The following is a 21,678-nucleotide window of genomic DNA, read 5'->3' as shown; positions in this document are numbered from 1 at the left end:
TTAATTTGCACCTTATGCTAGCTTAGATGAAAAAAATGGAGACATTATTTTCCAACATATTTTATCATCATGGTTGTAGAGAACCTAACATAAGAGTAGGTGATTCATCAAAATGACTACTTCTTGGAGTCAAACAAGTGTGATCCTGGAGGTCCAAGGAGGAATCAACTAGCTAGAAAGCTTGAAGATAATCTTTGGAGTTGGAAGTTGTTTACTAATTGTTGAGTAGTAGGATGTTAAAATTATGGTTTACTAATTTCTATAATTTTTGAAATTCAAATAGTTTTTTGATAAAAGACTTATGTATATTGACTGTAATGTATTTTTGACAGTATGAGAAATCATGTACATTGCTTTTGTTTTGGAAAATTGTTTGTTGTGAGACTAAATTAAGGGAAGTGTGGGTATAATTATCAAAGAGTGTTAGTATGCCTCTGGGATTTATGAAGATGGTTGTAATAATATGAAAAAAAACATATTAAACAAGTTGTTTACTAATTGTTGAGTAGTAGGATGTTAAAATTATGGTTTACTAATTTCTATGATTTTTGAAATTCAAATAGTTTTTTGATGAAAGACTTATGTATATGGACTGTAATGTATTTTTGACGATATGAGAAATCATGTACATTGCTTTTGTTTTGGAAAATTTGTTTGTTGTGAGACTAAATTAAGGGAAGTGTGGGTATAATTATAAAAGAGTGTTAGTATGCCTCTCGGTTTTATGAATATGGTTGTAATAATATGAAAAAAAACATATTAAACAAGGATAGTGTGTGGGTGAGAGTGTGTGAAAATAAGAATGCAGATAGATATACATACCAAGGTATTTTTAGGGGCCATAGTACCATCCATTAAGAAATGATGAGAATATACCCTCAGCTTCCATGACAAAAATGAGCATGGTGTTCATTCCCATCCAATCAAGGAGTAGGAACTATCTTCTTAAACCCCAAATATCTATCTAAAAAATGCAAAAACATGATGTAAGACAAAAATGCATTGTCATTTCAGAATTCATCATTTGATTAGCAAATAATTGCATATTCATTTCAAGAAGTACTCTAGGCCTAGGGGTCCCATTAAAGCTACATGTTTGTGTGTAAATATGACACTAAGAAAAAATTATATTTACTTCTAAAAAAATTAACTTTCCTATGAGATATCTAACCTAACACATAAAAAAGAAATTGTTAACAATAATACTAGCACTGACATTTCAATTGACATTAAAAATAACAATATATTGCATAACAGATGAGGGGTCAAGATAGATTTGTACAACTTAAATTGAATTATTTGATCTTTAAATGAATGTCCAACTCTCTATTTTAATATATGTTGTCAAATACCATAAGATAAAAGGCTGAGAAATAAGTCTTGTTTTTCCTTCTATAAGGAAAAGATAATCGAAGTTGTATAGTTTTTGTTCAGTGGAATTGCCGTAAGAAAGATCATGGAAGCATTCATCACTTACAATTACTATTTATAAAAATAAAATACCATTCATCTTTGTTAGACACATCTATGCATGTCATTGTGTACGGTAGTGGGAAATAGGGGAAATTTCAGTGACCATTACTATTTGCAAAAATAAAATACCATTCATTTCCGTTAGACACATCTATGCATGTCATTGTGTATGGTTGTGGGCAATAGGAGAAATTTTAGCCACCACTCACAAGGTTGTATGAGAATAACGTAATTTTGTTAATTCATTTTACATCCAAGTAATAAAAAATAATTCACACAATGAGGAATCCAAACTCCATGTTCACCCAATGCTTCAACTTATGAGAATGGCCATGTTAATAATGAGTAATGTTTGTCTCAAAAGCACAAATTAAAAAGGTACAAGATTTGGTCACATCATAATTTGTCATACATAGCTTACAACATTTAAATTGGGAGTGATTAATAAAGTGAAGTGGAAGAAGCGTTTAATTAAGTCATGTCTTTTTATGGTTACACAAAGGTGGTTGTGTCGCTTATGTCCCCCTTATAAGGCATAAGATTTACAAAATATTGAGTACAATGACGTTTTGAGTATATATCAAATATCTCATTTGTCTCTACTATTGTTAAATATATATGATATGCTTTCAATTTATCTCTAAGAAATCTACATGGATTCTTTGACATTCTATGTGTCGTGTAATTCCCTTTAACTGATGGCTTCTAGTCAGTTTTGGAATGGATATAGAAGAAAAAAAACAGATAATCTACTTCTAGGTATGGATACAACCAATTTGCCTAGCAAAAAATCAGGATATGGACTAGGTCTACCCCTTTGCTATCGTAGCTTTTTCTTTGGTCAGATGGACTTGAACCATCCTGAAAGCACCAACCTAGAGCTGGTTGCAGGGTTAGGAGAATAAGGAGCATGGACCTACAGTGCGTTTTCAGGACAATTGTACATGGGGAGGTGAAAGGTAAAAGTTCAATGGTCCATATAAGGTTGACCAAGTGGCACAATTAACACAAAAGTATGCATTCTCATTACACTTGAGGAGAATTGGGTTTTGCCTCGAATAGAATGAAGCAGCACGTAGATCAACATTGTTCCTAAGTTTTTTTTTTCATGAGAGGATCATGTGTTTTCGAATAAGAATGTTGCAACAAATTTTTGAAAGAGGAGAAAGTTATAAAAAAACATATGGTTGAAAATAGAGTTGTTTGGATTTTATAACTAATGATTTTATAGAGTAATTTCAGTGGTTTTTGCATGAGTAAATCGTATTTTTCACATAGTTATGTCAAACATACAAAATAAAAAGTAAAGAAAAGAAAGTTATCAAAAAAACATATTGTTGAAAATAGAGTTGTTTGGATTTTACCACTAATGATTTTATAAAGTAATTTAAGTGGTTTTTGCATGAATAAATCATATTTTTCACATAGTTATGTCAAACTTACAAAATAAAAAGTTCTAAAAATAGGAAAACAAAAAAATAAGTGTCTCAACTTATCTAATATAGTATATCATCACAAAATTAATGTATTCAGTAGGTTCCCCATTTAGTGGAAAATTTGAAGTTAACAAGAAAATAAATCAACATTAGCCTTTTCAGCATTATACTTACTACAAATTAAATCCCAACCATGTGATTGTTATAAACAGTCTGGAATTCAGCATAAAGAAAAGAAGAACATTTCAAATTAGAGGAAAACATATAGAAATGGAGAGCGGTAGCATCAAAGGTTGTATCTAGTACACGAAAGATAGCGTCCTTGAAATGATTTGGAATAAAAATAGGTTGATTATCTACATCTAAACACAAATGAGAGTGGCCTTGATGATGATCTTTCTAGGCAGTATCAATCGTGGCCATCATTTGGAATAAACGTATATTGATTATCTACCTCTAAACACAACTGAGAGTGGCCTTGATGACAGTGTGTGTAGGTAGTATCAATTATGAGAGTGGCCTTGATGACGGTCTATGTAGGCAGTACCAATTGTGGCCATAAAAATGTCTCGTCCTATGTAATCTACTTCATCCTGTGTAATCTTCTTCCTAAGGAAAATCATAGCCATCACTCAGATTTCCACCTGCACGCAGCCATGGCTCATAAAAATGTCTCGTCCTATGTAATTTGCTTCATCCTGTGTAATCTGCTTCCTAAGGAAAATCACAACCATGACTCAGATTTCCACCTGCACATGTGAGTGTAAAGCCTAAACAAGTTTCAGGGCCAAAGAATCGAGGTGCTTCTTCCGACAGATGTTCAAGTGAATTATGAAAAAAGAAACAACTTTTTCACTAAAAAAACTATCATGCCATATAATGCCATCCCTTCTTATAAGTTTATACAAGCTTGTTTTTTGTATGTGGGATTTATGCCAAATTCAATTCTTTGCTAATTCAATTTGGACTTTGAAACAAAAACAAAAACCATGAGGAAACAGTGGAAGGAAACGACATATATGCCTAAGCAAAATGGAAAGTGGAGGCAGACAAAGTAGTGGAGATGGGGATTATGGCTAATTGGTGCATGTGTGCATTGATGCAACTTGTAAAAGTAAGGAGACTATGTTTCAGTTATTCACTGATATGTTTCCCCTTCAAAAATTCAAAAAAGCTCTCAATGTTTATATTCGAAGATCCTCCTCTTAGCACTGCAATCCTCGCATTGTCTCTTAAAGCCTCCACATTTTTCTTTACCTCTATCCCTTCATCACTGAACAATTTTTTGATAGTGTAGTTAAAAATAATGGAGAAATGGTTATATGGTTGTAACGTATCTCCTTAGTTTAGGATTAGTTCCTAGAGTTTAGGAGGTTGTTTACAACTACCTATTTTCAGTGATGTATTTAATATTGTAATATTCATTTGATGTAAGTAGAGTGAACGAGAGTGAGAGTCTCCTCTTTGTTTGAGTGCAGTCTCCCAGGTTCCGTACACACCTGTGAGCTGCAACTCCTTCATTTAATTCAAAGTGTGATTTTTATCTTGGTATCAGAGCTTAGGGTAGAGATAGCCTCATTTTTTTAAGGGATGTATCATTAGTTACATTTTTGTAGTGGAAGGAGTACATGTAAATGTGTCTGTGTGATCAGGTGGAATTGTAGTAACACCTGGAGCGAAGGGTCTTAGATGATTGATCATCTCTGAGCCGAAGAAAGGGTTGAGCAATTGGCGCGGATTTTTTGAAGACAATCGAGCCAATCCAGAACAAAACAGAAAGGCGCGATTTTTTAAAGAACAGAAGCACCCATTGGCACGGGTTTGGGGCTGATAAGAGTGCCAACCAAATTATAACTAAATTGGCACGGATCCGTGGCTGTTAAGCGTACCAATTTCCGTGGACACCGTGAATTTTTATTTTCAGCAATTGGCGCGGATTTGTATCTGTTCAGAGCGCCATAGAGCCAATCTCTTTCTCTCTAGAAATCTACAATTTTTGTTGCTGATCAGAGTTGCCCAGTGGTGGCACGTGGAGATTTTTGCTCGGCGGTAGCAGATTTGATTTGCCCGGTGGTGGTGAATATAGGTTCCTTGATCCGCTTGGATCAGACCTGCCCGGTGGTGGCGAATCAGAGCTCTGTGATCTGCTTGGTGGAAGCAGATCGGTTTTTTGCCCGGTGTTGGCGCAGTGCAGCTCCATGATCTATTTGGTGGAACTAGATTGTCTTTGCCCGGTGGTGGCGTGTTGGAGCTTGCTTGTTGTTCGGTGGTAGTAGATTGCTTTTGCCCGGTGGTGGCACAGTGAAGTCCTTAATCTGTTCGGTGGCAGCAGATCAGACTTGCCCGATGGTGGCACAGTGAAGTTCCTGATCTGTTCAGTGGAAGCAGATCGAACTTTCCCGGTGGTGTCCAATTGGAGTGTTCAGTTGGGTGAAAATGAACAACATTATAGAATCATACCTCCACGAGTCCAGCAAACTCGATGGAATGAATTTCTCCAACTAGAAATTCAAAATGCAAACTTTGTTGGAGAGCATAAATGCATGGGCGATCATTGAGGGAAATGAGCCGAGATCTGGAATAGCGACCCAAGAACAAGACTGGGATAAAAGAGAAATGAAAGCAAAATGTATACTGAAGATGTTCGTTAAGGACAATATTATCCCACATATCAGAGATTCCAAGTCAACCGCTGATCTATGGACAACGATCAAGAACCTGTACGAGACTCAGAATACAAATCATGTTCTGGCACTCAAGGGAAAATTGTTTGCATTGAATATGGATGAGAATGAGTCCGTTGGTGGATTCATGGCCAAAGTCAAGGATCTGAGAGACAAACTGGGAGCTATTGGAGGTGTGGAAATATTCTGGTCAGACTTTTCTAACTCAAGGAAAGTATGCCAGAACCCTGTTGGAAAGATTCAGAATGGAACAATGTAAAACTGCAGCAACACCATTGCAGCAGAATCTCAAGTTAAGCAGTGATGATGGCACAAAACAGGTGGATGCCACTTTGTATAGACAACTAGTGGGAAGTTTGATATATCTCACGACAACTAGACCTGATCTAGCATATTCTGTTAGTGTGCTGAGCCAATTTATGTCCAGACCACTTGAAAGTCACTGGATTGCAGCAAAATGTGTGTTGAGGTACCTTAGTGGTACTTGTAATTATGGTATTTTATACACTGACATTTCTGATGTTACTTTAGCAGGTTATTCAGATTCTGATTGGGAGGTGACCTAGATGGTCGTAGATCCATCATAGGTTATGCATTTAGTATTGGATCTGGGGTTATTTCGTGGAGTAGCAAAAAGCAAAGTACTGTAGCATTATCATCATGTGAAGCTAATTACCAGGCGTTGTGTGCAGCAACATGCGAAGCCATCTGGTTGAGGAGATTACTTAGTGATGTAGGCGAAGGGCAGAAAGAAGCAACCAGCATCAAATTGACAACCTGAGCACAATAAAGCTTGCATACAATCCAGTTTTCCATAAAAATACTAAACATATTGACACTCAGTTTCATTTTGTTCGAGAAAAGATACAGTCAAAAGAAATATGTGTGGAGTATTGTAATACTTGTGATAATTTAGTTGATATTTTTACTAAGCCTCTAGGGTGAGTAAAGTTTGAGTTATTTAGAGGGATGTTAGGAGTGCAGAATAACCCTTTCTCCATTAAGGGGGGGAGTTAAAAATAATGGAGAAATGGTTATATGGTTGTAACGTATCTCCTTAGTTTAGGATTAGTTCCTAGAGTTTAGGAGGTTGTTTACAACTACCTATTTTTCAGTGATGTATTTAATATTGTAATATTCATTTGATGTAAGTAGAGAGAATGAGAGTGAGAGTCTCCTCTTTGTTTGAGTGCAGTCTCCCAGGTCCCGTACACACCTGTGAGCTGAAACTCCTTCATTTAATTCAAAGTGTGATTTTTATATATTTTTCTTGAGTATCAATCGCTTGCTTCCCACCTGACCTCCTCCGCTCCATCTGTATCCAATCTTCCATTCCTCGGCGATGAACTTGTTATTGTTGTTGGTGAATTGATCGGAAATCCAAGAGCTATGCTTTCGAGAATTGAGTTCCATCCGCAGTGCGTAATGAATCCCGCAATGGAGGGATGGGATAAATTTGTAGCTGATTGTACCATGGAACAACGAGGCCCTGCCCTTTGGTCTCATCTAGTAAACCGTGGGGTAAGCGATCTGAGACTGTTGAAGAGACTATGTCTCGACGAAGAGCCGAGAGGAAGAAATGTCCAATTTTCTTGAGACCCATCGCTATTTTCTCCAGCAGATGTGCATAGATGCAGGGCGGTGATTTCTAGAGTGTCGGTTCTTTCATATAAAGGGTGCGAAGATCTTAGCTCAGGACTTATTGAAATCCAATAAAATGAGGGTTACCGAAATTAATATAGGTATATTAAGCTTGTTATTATGGAGAGACATCTATAAGTTACTATTATTTAGGCGCGGCATTAGGAATATGCCTAAACATTTTATTACTATCTATTATTGCATTTCAATTGGTAAGAGGGAAAGATCAGAGGGAATTTGGAAGCGGCATACCTCTTACCGGCGAACTCATACAGTTTTCCGCGGCTCGAAAAGATGATCAGGGCCACTTCCGCATCGCAAAGAACAGACAGTTCATATGCCTTCTTCAACTGTTTCGACGCTTGGAGAAAGTCACTTGCCGATTTGTGGTATTCTCGATCCGCTTTATCTCAATCTTTTCCCGGCCCATCTTGTGTTTGTACTTGATCTAATAGCGGTCCAGTGACATGTACATACAATGTGGCAGTCAGGTTAAGACAACTTTAGTCCTGTTAAGGCTCTTAGCTGTCAATCCTAGGATGATCTCCTGATGGGTGGTTATTTTGACCTACAGAGAGAGATGAGAGGAAACCGCAGTGGCCATATAATCTCCTATGCAAAATCTGAGGCAGACGACAAGATGGGACCTCATTTAGTTTAGATTGAAGCCTTAAGGTTTCCAACCTAGAGAGAGGGATCACTTATAAAAAAAAGTTGAGAAAAGCCGACAAGAAAACGATTCCAGTAGGATGGGAATGCAGGCACGAAAATATGAGGTTGAGTCTTCCTAGGGTCCGAAAGCACTGTTAATGAACGTGCTGATAAAATACATAATGTGCAAATTAGGATGGGTGCTAAAAGGGTAATGAGGTGGGAAGAGTGCTGTTAGATGGGATGGATGTCGTAGGGTTGGTGGTAAGGAGTGAGATGGATGCCTCCCTATTTAAGAACAACCCCAATAGCATACTGAGAAGCATCAATTTCTATTTCGAAGGGAAGTTGCAGATCTAGTATCCTTATAACATGAGCGAAGCATATAACATATTTCACACGTTGGAACTGTTGCTGTGCCGAAGAGGGTGTTTATCAAGTGCAGTGCAGAGGTAGCTGCTATACCATTATTTCCATTATTAGTGTTCTCACTAGTGTTCATTTTCAAAATAGTGTAGCCTGTAAACACTAGTTCATAGCAATCAATATCATCGAAGTGGTGGTGAGTGGTATTCAATCATTATGCAAATACTAGTATCTAGAAATAGGCTTATATCAAGGGTATATATAACCACATTTTCCAGTGTGGTTGATAAAAGCAGATAAACCTATTATTATATGTATTTTTAAAAAATCCAACTATTTATAATTATTAATAAATATATAAATAATAACAACCATATTCTTATGTATTTATATATTAATCATTATTATATCAATATTATAATAATAATAATATTAAATGATAATAATATTAGTAATATTAATTAATAATAATAATAAATGGTAATAATATTATAAAAATAAAATTATTACATTATTATATTACTATAATAATAATAATATATTATATAATAATATATTATATTATATTATATAATAATATAAAATAATTATTATTATAGTAATAATACTATATAATAATAATAATAATGATAATAATAATAATTCATAATAATATTAGTAATATTAATTAACAAAAATAATCTTCATAACATAAATTATTTAATAATAACAATAATTGTTTAGTAAATGTGGTTGATATACTCATAAGGCTTTATTTCTATCTATGACACAAACTATTGATAAATATATAATAATAATAATAATTTATTATTCATTTTTTATAAAATGTAAATAAATAATTACTTATTTTATTAAAAAAAATTAATATTATTTTTATAAAAAAATATAAATATTTTTATTTTATTTTATAATAATAATAGTAGTTCAATATTTAATTATTGTTAAACAATAATAATATTTTTTAATTAAATATTATTAAATAATAATAATATGAATACCAATTAATGAAATAAAAATAATAATAATTAATTCATCTTTACATAATAATAATTAATAATGATAATATTAATAATAATAATTAATTCTTTGTCACAATGTGACATTGGACCATGTTTGACATGGCTCATTTTCATATTGAGACAATATTTGTCACAAAGCGACATTTGATCATGGTTGACCATGGTTGACTATGATTCACCATGTTTGACTCAAAGGAATAACAAACCATTTGGATTTATACTAAAAACCCAAGATTGACCATGGTTGAACATGTTTGATTCTATAACACATGGTTGACCACGATCAACCATGGTTGACCATGGTTAACAAAGATTGTCCATGATTTTTATATGGAGACATTTTTTGTCACATTGCGACATCAAACCATGGTTGACCATGATTGATATTATAAATCCAAGGGATTGATATTATCAACCGAAGGGAAAGATAAACCCAACAGATTAATATTAAAACCCCATGATTGACCATAGTTGACAATGGTTGACCATGATTGATATTATAAACCTAAGGGGATAATAAACCCAACTCCGTATAAACCCAAAGGAATAATAAAACCAAGGGATTAATACTGAAATGCCAAGCGATTATGAACCTATGGGAATAATATTAAACCCAAGGGACTAATATTATAAACCCAAATTATAAAACCTTAAGATAAATATTAAAAATACTAAAAAAAACATGGTTGAGCATGGTTTATTTTCATATTGAGACAATCCTTGTCACAACCCGACATTGGACCATCGTTGACAATGGTTCATTATGGTTAACGATTGTTGAATATAATTAAACCCTAGTAATATGAATTCTTAGATCAATAAACACAAGGGATTTGTTTTATAAACCCAAGGGAATAATAAACCTAAGGGATTTATCAAGTACAGTGCAGAGGCAGCCCCTATACCATTATTTCCATTATTAGTGTTCTTACCGGGTTCATATTTAAAAATAGTGTAGCTTGTAAACCCTAGTTCATAGCAATCAATATCATAGAAGTGGTGATTAGTGGTAGTCAATCATTATGCAAATACAAGCATCTAGCAGTTTAGTACATGTCAAACGTGTGTGTAATCACCGTCTTCCCCTAAGGGCTTACCTCATGAACTGCTCTATTTTCTGAGTTCCCCATTATTCTTATTTTATTTATAGGGCAGTAAATATATGGGAATATAAAATTGATGTTGTATTGATTTATTACCTAACATTTTGAAAAGTTGTGAATTGTAAGGCATATATGTCTCCACTACACTAAATTACACTAAACGTCGTTGATTGTAAATTACACTATCTGCGAATTGCAAGGCATATTTGTGCTTGATTTTCAATTGCCTAATCAAATGCCGCTTACCTGCACCGCCGCTACTCATAGGTCTTTCAACAGACTTTCACTGCCACTACTCGTGGTCTTTTAGCAGAGTGTGGAGGAGGTGAATTTGAAGGGAGAAATATTTGTTGAAACAGAATGGTTGGCATATTTGGGAGCTTATCCCCATTTGTGCCTAGTAATCCTACCAGACTGCAAGGTGGTGAATAATTCTGCAGTCTCAAATATCACTGGAATTATAACCTTGGAAGAATTGGATTGGTCAAGGTGTTCTAGGGTTACTAATGCAGGTTTAGAGAATCTTCCCTCTCTTCCGAGCTTGAAAATATTGCTTATTTGAGAGACAGGAATAAAGACAGATACAGTGGCTTGACTCTCTGTTCTCACATCTCTTACGTCTCTAGACCTGGGTGTCTTACCAGTCACAAACTTGGTGGTTTCTTCATTGAAAATTCAATAACACCTCAGCTTGGCCTCTCTACTCATTGCAGGCACACATTTGCCTCATTGCGTTGCACCCTTTTTCTGCCCTCTCTTGTAATACGCATAATTTTTTCTTTGCTTAGGTTTTTAATTCTTGTTACCTTCATTTCTGGTTTTATTCATTCCATGGCCACTAAGATTGTGGTCGATGTGGCCAAAGAAATGACAAACACCATTCTTTGTGTAGTCATCAGGCAGATCAAAGACGTCATTTCTAAGATCAACACGGAATTTTGCGGAAGCCCAATAGCGAGCGCGGTGTTTTAGTTGTTGTATTCTCTGCAGCCCCAAGCTCTATAGAGAATGTAGAGAGTGGAAGAAAATTTTAGATCACCTCTTTCAAGAGCTTCGAGGTGACCTTCAAATTCTTGCCTCTGCCGAGCAGATTGTGTCCACTAGAGCAGATTGTGTTCACTGTTGGAATATTAATTCCAACTGCAGGCAGCGTGGACACGGGCATGGATAGCAATGGAGCCAGCACGCAGCAATGAAACCGCTCAGTAAAACCACCTGACATTTTGGACCACCTTTTGGTGAAAGCAGTTTCCAAACAGTCGAGTCCGATCCAACAAATTTCCTCCACGCGTCCAACACTTTTTGCAAAACCACATGCCATATCAGGACGTAAAGTTCGGTAACAAGGGGCCTCCCGATATTCTCGTCCACCGTCCGATTGTCATCATCAATCTCCGCCGTCCATCAGAGAAACCTGCATTTGAGCCAGCGTTATTGACATTGCGTGGAGTAAAGTTAAAGTCTTGTTGACCGCCGGTTCTGTCAGCAAGGGATTAAATGAAACTTAAATGTGGTTCGTAAATTGTTGGTAGAACATTAAATTTTAATTACACGGAAGTATGGGCAGAAAAATTTATTTTTTTATATTATTTGTTTTTGTGCGTTGACCATTTTTCACATATGAATTACAATGAAAAGAACGCACACCGTAGTGTGTAAAATATGGAACAGGGACAATGTAGGTTCACAATTCGTATGGAGAATAATGCGCAGCAGCGTGATGGTGTTGAGTTTTTTTTTATCCAAGTAATGCAGCGTGAAAGAGCAAGAATGCACAACAGTGCATAAGGAGTTCAGGCCGTTGTTTATTACACATGTATGGGTTCATTTGCATAATGAATGATAACGAGAAATGTAAGCTCGCGGCAGCGAAAGAAAACAGGGGGAGCGCATATGTTTCAGTAAGGTTTTTAATGTGTGTTGACCAGTGTGTAAGCATGACACAGAACGCACAACAGTGCATGGTGTTAAGAAAAGGAATGAAGACGAAGATCAGTGTATGAAGCAAGAGCGTATGGTGTGAGTGAAGAATTTTATTTTTCATAGTGAATGTAATGAAAATTTTACTGCATATGTAAAAATTTATTTTTACAGCAGTATGAGTAAAATAGTTTTACACCAGTAAATGTAAAAGGGTTTTACAGCAGTAAAAGAAAAAGAGAATTTTACCCAGCAGTGTAAATTCTCAGGAGGAGACAGAGTTTTGTTTTTTGTTGGCTGAATGTATTTTTGGTGAATCCCTCTCAGTAAAAGAGGATGAATATGTATCAGGCATTATATTTTAATGAATACAAATCTCTTTGTGTGGGTGTGTAATACTGTGTTCTCAGGAAAAAAAATTTAAGCTTCCCTGTGCAAAAGATCCTGTGGAGAGAAGGAAACAGAGCATTGCCTCTCTGTGTTCAGTTTGATTTGTTTGTTTTTGGGATTTTACCAGAAAAATCCCCAACAGTGGTATCAGAGCTGGTCCAGGCTCTTTGATGGTGACAGAGCTTGTTTAGGCTCTTTGAAGTGTCAAAGAAGCTGAAGGAAAGACTCTTGTTGCAGCAGTAAAAGCTTCTCCAGCAGTGTGAAGTCTCAGGCAAAAGGATTCAGGTATTTCTCAGATTAATTTTCTGTGTTGCTGTTGAAGAAACAGTGAGTCATTTTAAAAACACAGTCAGGTATTTTAAACATAGTTAAGAATGGCAAGGTCAAAGAAAAAAGTCTCCAAACCTTCTAAGGTTTTGTCTCCCTCTTCTACTAAAATATAAGACGATCTATTTGAAAGCATTATATTTGAGGCTTCAAAGTTTAATGGAAATTTTGATATGTGGGAAATAAAAATGAGGACTGTCTTATAGTCTCAAGGGATTGAAATCTGGAAATCAGTGATTGATGATAGCAAGATGGATAGAGAATCCAAGGAGTACAATGCAAAGGCAGCAAAGACTATCTTGGATGGACTGCCTGATTCTGCAAAGAATAATCTAGGAAAATATTCATCAGAAAAGGAGATATGGGACAGACTTCATGACCTTCATGCAAAGGGAGCACTGACCATGACCATCAGTGAAGAAGAAAATTCTGAACCCATCATAGAAGCTGAATGTGAGAATGTTGACCTCATCAAACTTCAAGTAAAAGAAAGGGATGAAGAGCTTGCCAAGCTTAAGAAGGAACTTGATCAAAGCAAAAGGAAGCATCGTGAAGAAGTCATATCAATGACAGATCAGTTGAATAAAGCAAAGAAGCAGGAAGATGCCTTGTTAAGTCAACTTGAACAAAGGCACAAGAGAGTGAACAAACTTGTAGAAGAGATTGGACAGTACAAGGCAGAGGTTTCCTCCCTTAAGTTTGAATTACAAGAAGCCATGAAGCAGGCATAAGGAGCTGAAAAGAAAATGGAAAGCAGTCAAGCAGAAATCTTTAAAATGAAGTCAGATATTATCTCCCTTAAAATAGTAGCAGCTGAAGTGATGAGCCCCAAATTTGGTAACATTTTGGGCTCATTTGGCCTAACTACCCTTGCTCAACCCTTCATTTTTCATAACTTATGCATCATTTTTTAGTATATTTATGTCATTTGTACGAATGAGGGCAGTCACTATTCCTAGGTGGCTAACACATGTTTATTTCAGGTTTTTTGACATTTAATGGAGCAAAACCACGCAGATGAGGGCTAGGAGACAGCCAAGATGGGATTGAGGTTTTGTAGGAAGGTTGTCCACAGCATTGAATGGCCTTCCTCGTGATCTCCACCCCAACTCCGAGCTCCAACAGTCACCACCACTGAGCTAGAAGGCAGCCAAACGGATTGTGAGGAAACAACAGATTACTCTTAGTTTGGACAGCCAAACCCCACTAATTTAGGAGGCCAGCTTGGCCCTTGTAATGTATAAATGATGAGGTTGTAGCCTTCGATGGGGACTTTTGAAACTTTGTTGCATATTCTGGATTACGAGCTGATAGCTCTGTTTTGCTCTTTGTAAGCCATTTTTGGCATGTTATTGGACTTATGACTATTATCTTTTAATGAAAAGCAGGCAGATTTGAGTTCAGTTCTGAGTTCTTAGAGGAGCCATAGCTCTCGGGGTTGGGCCCAACCTGAGAGCAATAGGCCTCCTTTCTTTGTATTGTTACTTTTCTTTCAGCATTGTATTTCTTTTCCTTTACATGCATTTGGAAACACAGTTTGCTGAGTTGAATTTCTTGGTGTGATTAAGTAGGTTAGTTTTATGAACAAAGTTGCTTTCAGTAGTTTAGATTAGCGTAAGGAGATTGGAGTAATCAGAGTTCCAAAAAGGGTTGACTGCACGCTCACTTCCACCTCTGTTTAGAGACTGGAATTGCAGACCGTGCCACCCACCAAAAACACTGTTTTATACGTTCATGCAAGCTTTGATGCAATGTTCTCGGTTGTAGCAGCATCCATGTGTTCAGATCTTGTGGAATGAATCGTTGCTTCAATGCCATGCGAGAGTTTCCTTACAAAATCACGTTGTTGTTCTATGGTTTTATAAAAACAGTTAGAATAGGTTGATGAAATCTCAGTTTTGTGCAAGACACGGATGATTTGTTTCATTTACACTGTGCAGTACTACTCCCTCACTCCCCTATCCTTCTAAGTCGTGCCTAGGCCATCCACTCATCCCTCAGTTAGACCACTTACCTCCTAACTCTTCTACCACCCACGTGACTCTACCTTTTCGACCTTCCATTTCCTCTAACCTCCTCTAGGCCAACCAACTTTGCACACCCCCTCTTCATCTCATCTCTCTGTCCATAAGCCATCACAAGCTCCCCTCCTACCTCCCTGTCCATCCATATAGCCTCTTCCACTCATCCATCACCCAAAAATCCTATTGCAGAACATCGTGTAGGAATTAGTGAACTCCCTGTAGAAATCCTGAACATCCTGTAGAACCCCTGTAGACTTCCTGTAGAAGCTTGTAAACACGATTGCCAAGCATCTGAACTTTATGAACTTCTCTGAAAGGATGCTAGGGATCCCTTAGACCCTCTCTGAGCCTTCGTGACATTTTCCAAGCATTTCCCTCCTTGATCTATCCCTGCACAGTCAAGACCCAGTTAGAAGCACACACATAATAATTCCAGCAACTTGAACAAAAATACAAAAATATGCTTTCTTTAGATCAAAGTAGTCTAGACACATGCATCTCACCTTCCTAGAAGTAATGGCACCTCTTTCAGTATTTTGCATTCCCACCTTTGCATGAGTAGGACTAGTTGGTAGAATTAGGGTTTGCTAGGGTTTTCATTTCTTGTTGGCTTTCAGTTCCTTCCTACAGTAGGTTAATTTCCTCTGAGATAGCTTTCGTTCATCAGTTAAAAAGCTTCTTCTGAGAACTCATAGAAGTTGGCTTGAGCCCTAGCGGACTTGTGCCAGCTGACCAAGTGACAACTGCGACAAGAGCTAGTACTTGTGCATACAGCACCATCACTTCCAAGTTTGTTACGAACTACCGGGTTGATAAAATTAGAGAAGGAAGCTCCAAGAGTGGTCTATACCCACACTGCACGACCTTATCGATTACCTTGTCTCATTTCGAATCATATGGCTTTGCCTCATGTTGTCATAAACTCAAAACTGTTGGGTATCTATATGCATCTAACTATAAAAAAATAGAGCAACCACCAATGGTCTCCAAATCACACTACTGCATCTCTCCTTGGCTCTCAGGCATCTCTCCTCTTAATGACCTCATCACAAAGCAACAAATGACTCCTCCTTGAAGCGGATTACTCCTCTTGAAGCTTATTACTCCAAGCTCCTTGAAGTTGATTACTCCTATGAGTCATCCACTATGTCATGCCCATTCATTATGCTTACAAGTGATTAGATCGATTTGCATGCACTCCAACCACAATATATCTCCCTGCTTGCTATGAGTGGTGGACTTGGGCTACACTAAGTGACATAAACATATCAATATTGAAAATCAATTATATATATAATGATATATGAATTGGAGTGATTTCTATTTATTGTTTTTATCAGTGAATAATTAAGAGGAGATGGGAAGTACATTTAATTAATAACATGAGCGGAAACCAAAAAAATATCCCAATAATTATTTGTTATCTTTATTTGTAAAGAAATTAACCAATCTTTGAATGCGAAAATTCAATTCTATTTAATGATTATATGTATATATATGAATGATATTTTATCTTTATTGGTAAAGTCTTCAACCAATTATTGAATGAGGATTTTTTATTTAAATATTAAACCCTTTGAAAAGTACAAAAAAAATTGTAAATTTTTAATTAATTATAATGTTTATTATATATACAAAAATATTATAAAAAATCTTATAATATTTAATTTTTTATATTTTGCTTTTAAATTATGAGTTAGTGATAATTTTTAAAATTAAATTAAATGTACAAGTTATCACTTTATTGTAAGTGAGTCTAATATCATCATGGAAAAGTAATATAATAATAAATCTAATTCTCATCTTTCTTGGTTGATTTTTAAAATAATTTGATACATTATTTATAATTAGCTTTTACAATAGAGTAAAAAAAATGTTATTTTTAGTTGCTATAATAATAATGTTGTATGAGAATGTTTTTGTGAAGTTTAAAAATAAAGAAGTATGGTTGGAATATGTTAATTTTGATATTGGAGTTAAGCATAGTTGTGCTTTGTCTACCACTTTTTTGCAATACATATTTAGAAGTTAGAAAGTTGTGTGGAATGATACCTCTATTCTTGTATACATTTAAGTTCATAGTCATCATTATTCTCTTTTTCTTCCATAATATATTGTTATTATGTGGAGGTGTGCATGTGAGCCTAACAAGCAAGTAAGAATTCTATGTCTAAGTATTCGGAATTTACTACAAGTATGACCTTTAGCATTGGTAAACTAAATGTTAAAATTAAAAGATCTCTCAAATTAATATTAATTTTCTAAAGAATAATGGAAATTTGGAGGAAGTGACGTCATACATATATCTCAAAATTAATGTATAACATATAATTAACTAAATCTATCTTGGATAAATAGATGGTGTAAAATTTATTTTAGCATTAAAAAAATGAAATTATTTGAATTATTGACTATAGGATAAAATGAAACACATTATTTCTATTACTATCTTATATAATTATGATGTTTGGGATGGAACATCCAATTTTGGAGAAATATCAAGCAAATTCAAAAGATTTTCATAATTTATATAATCTTAAAATTAAAAAAAAAAAAGAAGTAATCTTAGTGATAAAAGAAAATCTTGCTCCATCGTGAACATGACTATGACTAACTACTTAATATACATAGGAAATATGAGAGATATGAGGTTTTCTAACATTATGTCAAACTCTAGTCAAAGAAAATGTGGAAGAAAAATACCATACCTTAACTAAACCATTGTGAAGCCAGAGAAAAAGACAATCTATAAACTATTGACAATATTAAAAATACTATTAATATAAATTTAAAAATAAAATATGATGCTATCATGAATTAAAAGATATTATAACTTACAATGAAAAAATTAATACGAATATAGATCATTTGAATCATTATTTAATTCAATTAAAATGATGAAGAAAATGAACATTAAATGTTGATTTTAAATTAGATTAAAAATATGACTTCATTATTCTTAATAATTAAAATTATGAATATTTTATAAAGTTTTAACCACTTTTTTTTATAATTTATAAATATAATCATAAAATTTTAAAATAAATTAAATAATTTCTTTGTTTTCATAAAATTTAATAAATAAATAAATCAATATATATAATTTTGGAAGAATAATAATATATTAATAAAATATTGAATCGATTTATCGGATCTTCTTCCGTTTTGAAGCAGAAATTCGTTTATTTCAAAAATGTATTATTTAAATCTAAATTATTATCTCACCTCGTGAACTTGATAAATGTTGGTGTGGGAAATTGTAGAATTTCCAAAAACTTTTCCAAAACGATGTCATATGAACTTCGTTTTCTCGTCACGAATTGCCAAAGCCATGTGTCATTGTTTTACTGATACTGTAAACCCTGTCTTCGTTGGCCCTGACGGGTCAAACTTATACAATGTTAGGCTGGGAACACCCTAAAAACTGTCACCGAGCAACTACATTGTGTTTGACTGTCAACCTTTTATTGTTTTAAAAGGTAAATGATTATTATTATAATCATTGTTAAGTATTGAGGAGTCAGGCCGGACTCTAGATCCATCGCCCATTCGCAATACCTTTTCTGCTTGCTTCGATCATTTCCACTCTATCGAAACCTTAGGCAAAACAAAGGGTTATGGATCAGAATTGCATTGCAGACCTTTCTTTACGTTTGGGTATCGGTGATGGGACAGCCATCAGAGAAAATGATGGAATATACGTTTCACAAAGAAATGTGAATGGGCCTCCTCTGCAGTTAGATCTGTTTCCAGTGGCCCCTGACTCTGGCCTCGGCACTTTGCCATGGGAGAATACCTCAGCATCCATTGGTATATTCCTGCACTTTTTAACCCTTGCTAAATCTAATCGTCAACAACGGATTGAATTTTATTATAATGGTGTTTTGATTGATACGGCTCTTCATTTAATGGTTATTTTTATCATAATAAGATAATCCTGGTGTGCAGGAACCGATGGTGTCGGTAAGGTGAGATCAGAGAGAGAAGCGAAGGATCCGATCCAGGGGGTAGCTGTGTCATGGCGATCTGATGCCAACAAATTCCCTGCGTCATGTTTCTCCAACGATGATGCACGCGCCATTAACGTGTCCTCATCCAATAGCACCGTGGATTCCAACGCGTCTAACCCTAGGAACGGGTATGCCGAGATCAAGCGAAAACAGGGTGATGGCCAGGAGTTGGAGAATGACCGAGTTTGGTCGAGGGTACTCGGCGATGTAGAAGAAGAGGGCTCTTCCACGAAGAAGCTTAGACTCTCCAGAGAGCAATGTGCTCGTTTAGAAGAAAGCTTCAGAAAGAACACGGTACCCGAACCTGTAAGTCTCTATTCACACTGCACAATATTCATTTATCGTTTGTGTTTCCTCATGACTTGATCATGAGCTGCTGTAACTTCTTATTCTTCCACAGAAGGAAAAGCAAGCGTTGGCCTTACAGTTAAATCTCCGTCTTCGACAAGTTGAGGTGTGGTTCCAGAATAGACGAGCAAGGTTAGCTCGTGTCCTTTATTTATGCATATTGTATTTTGCATGTCCACATTCATGTGGAAAGTCCCGTTTTGGAATCAACAGCTACATAATTTGGAATGTAACTATGAAGAATGACCTGGAAATTAAATGTTTAGCAAATTTATAATTCGGAAAACTTTTGATCTGATGGAGATACTATTGTGTTGAGAGTTTTGTAGACCGATTTCTGTTATAATGTAATTAAATATTATGAATATGTTCCAGGACGAAGCTTAAGCAAACAGAAGTGGACCGCGAGCTTCTGAAAAGATATAATGAGCTACTTGCAGATGAGAACAGAAAACTTCACACAGAGCTGGAGAAACTGAAAGCTTTAAAAATGTCCCCACCTCTCAGATCTGCGTCCACCCTTACTATGTGCCCCTCCTGTGGAAGAGTTTCAGCGGCCGACAATAGCAGCCACTTCACTTCGGCCAAATCTGGGTCTTTGTTTTTAAGCAGCGATTTCCGGCAATGAATGGTTGGGTATTGATCAGAATTTCGCTCAAATGGCTCAACATTTTAGGTTCTCGTGAAAAGTTTATTTTGTGAAACATTTAGGGTTTTTTGTATTTTCTTTATTAATTGTATTGTGGTTCAGAAAGCGCTCAAGTCTCTGTTAATTCATTGAATTAGAATTAGATGGAGTATCTTGACAAAGCAATGAAGGAATATATAGCTGTACTGAGTAGGAGTCAATAAAATAAGCATGGTATATAAAATTCGACATTCTACTGTTTATTTGAGATCATCTCTTTCTGTGACCCTTCCTGTGTTTATGAATTTAGTTTTGATTTTTATTATCAATTTAAAATTGTATAAATGTATAATAATCGTTTTCATTTATTATCATTTTTAATAAAATACAATACAGAATTATCGTATTCATGTGCATTGTAAAAATCATCGTTCCTCATTAAAAGAATTACTTATTATCTGGTTAGATGCATATTAATGGCGATTTGATAACACCATTAACACAATTTTTTCTTTGAATGTTCCATCATTGGGTTAGACAACTAGGCAAACACGTGTTTGTTACATTATTTGAATTTTTTTACACTGATTATTAAATAAAAAAAAAAATTGGAAAAAAATTTGGTAGGGATCTATTGAAATCACCAGTTTGATAAATAAACTCTTTATAAATAAGTATTTTATTTGTTTTTGAGTGTGTTGAATCCTTATATGTAGTCAAAAAAAATTTGGTAGGGATTTATTGAAATCAAGAGTTTGACAAATAAACTCTTCATAAATAAGTATTTTATTTGTTTTTGAGTGTGTTGAATCCTTATATGTAGTCAAAAAATTAGTTTAAACAAGACAAATCAAAATTATCTAACTTAAAAAAACTTTTAAAAATCACACTTAAAACTATTCCAAATAAAAAATGTATTATTTTATCATATTTTAGAGATCTTATAAAATTATTTTATTACTAATTAAATTTTAAAAACATTTTAAAATTTTACCCGAGAAACCAAATAGTTTGAAATTGTTTAGTTAAAATATTATAACATAATCTCTTATTTTAATGATATTAAACGTGCAAACCAAATGTTTTGAAATTGTTTGGTTTAAATATTATAACATAATCACTTGTTTTAATGATATTAAACGTGCTCAAACTGAACGTTTTGTCTCAAAAGTATAAATCCTTAAGGAAAACTCCCTGATGGTGATATACTCCTATATTATGGTACAAAGCAAAGTTTGTAGATACAACCTAGGAAGAGGAGGTCTGCATGTGAAATATTACAAGGAAGTTTTATGTTCCTCTACATTCAAAAGATTATATGTCATTAGTTTTTTGGAACAAAGCATCATCTTCGAAAATACTTCAAAAATTCAAAAAGAATGGTCCACTGTGGTGAAAACCAATTGATCATTTATTAACAATTCCAAATACGCAAGGTATGGGAAGAGATGAGGTAATTGGAAAATTGTAAGGAAGGGTGACAAGTGTAGACTAGGGAGGAGGCTTTGAAGAAGTGGACGTAGAATAAAGAACTTAAAGGTTTTATAGATCTTCCTATTGTGGTTTCTTGGAGCATATCATTAGCTTGAAAAGCTTATATACTTCAAGAGAGATATATTTTTCCATTTCAATGTGCATCTAATATTAGCCAGTGATTG

At 34.9% G+C, this 21,678-nt stretch overlaps 1 protein-coding gene across 1 annotated transcript; it reads left to right on the top strand.

Annotated features, from left to right (window-relative positions):
• Nucleotides 1-18,651: 18,651 nt before the first annotated feature.
• Nucleotides 18,652-20,105, top strand: LOC149241861 (homeobox-leucine zipper protein HAT1-like). The gene is made up of 4 exons (XM_089370684.1): nt 18,652-18,844; nt 18,983-19,350; nt 19,445-19,524; nt 19,768-20,105. Exons 1-4 carry the CDS (start codon nt 18,652-18,654, stop codon nt 20,018-20,020), a joined length of 894 nt encoding a protein of 297 aa, XP_089226810.1. The 3' UTR covers nt 20,021-20,105.
• Nucleotides 20,106-21,678: the final 1,573 nt, after the last annotated feature.

The sequence above is a fragment of the Pinus tabuliformis genome, chromosome 8 (assembly GCF_031772625.1).
Source record: "Pinus tabuliformis cultivar Carrire ecotype Pingquan chromosome 8, CPIR1, whole genome shotgun sequence".
NCBI classification, from domain to species: Eukaryota; Viridiplantae; Streptophyta; class Pinopsida; order Pinales; family Pinaceae; genus Pinus; species Pinus tabuliformis.
This window is presented reverse-complemented; position numbering and strand designations above follow the sequence as displayed.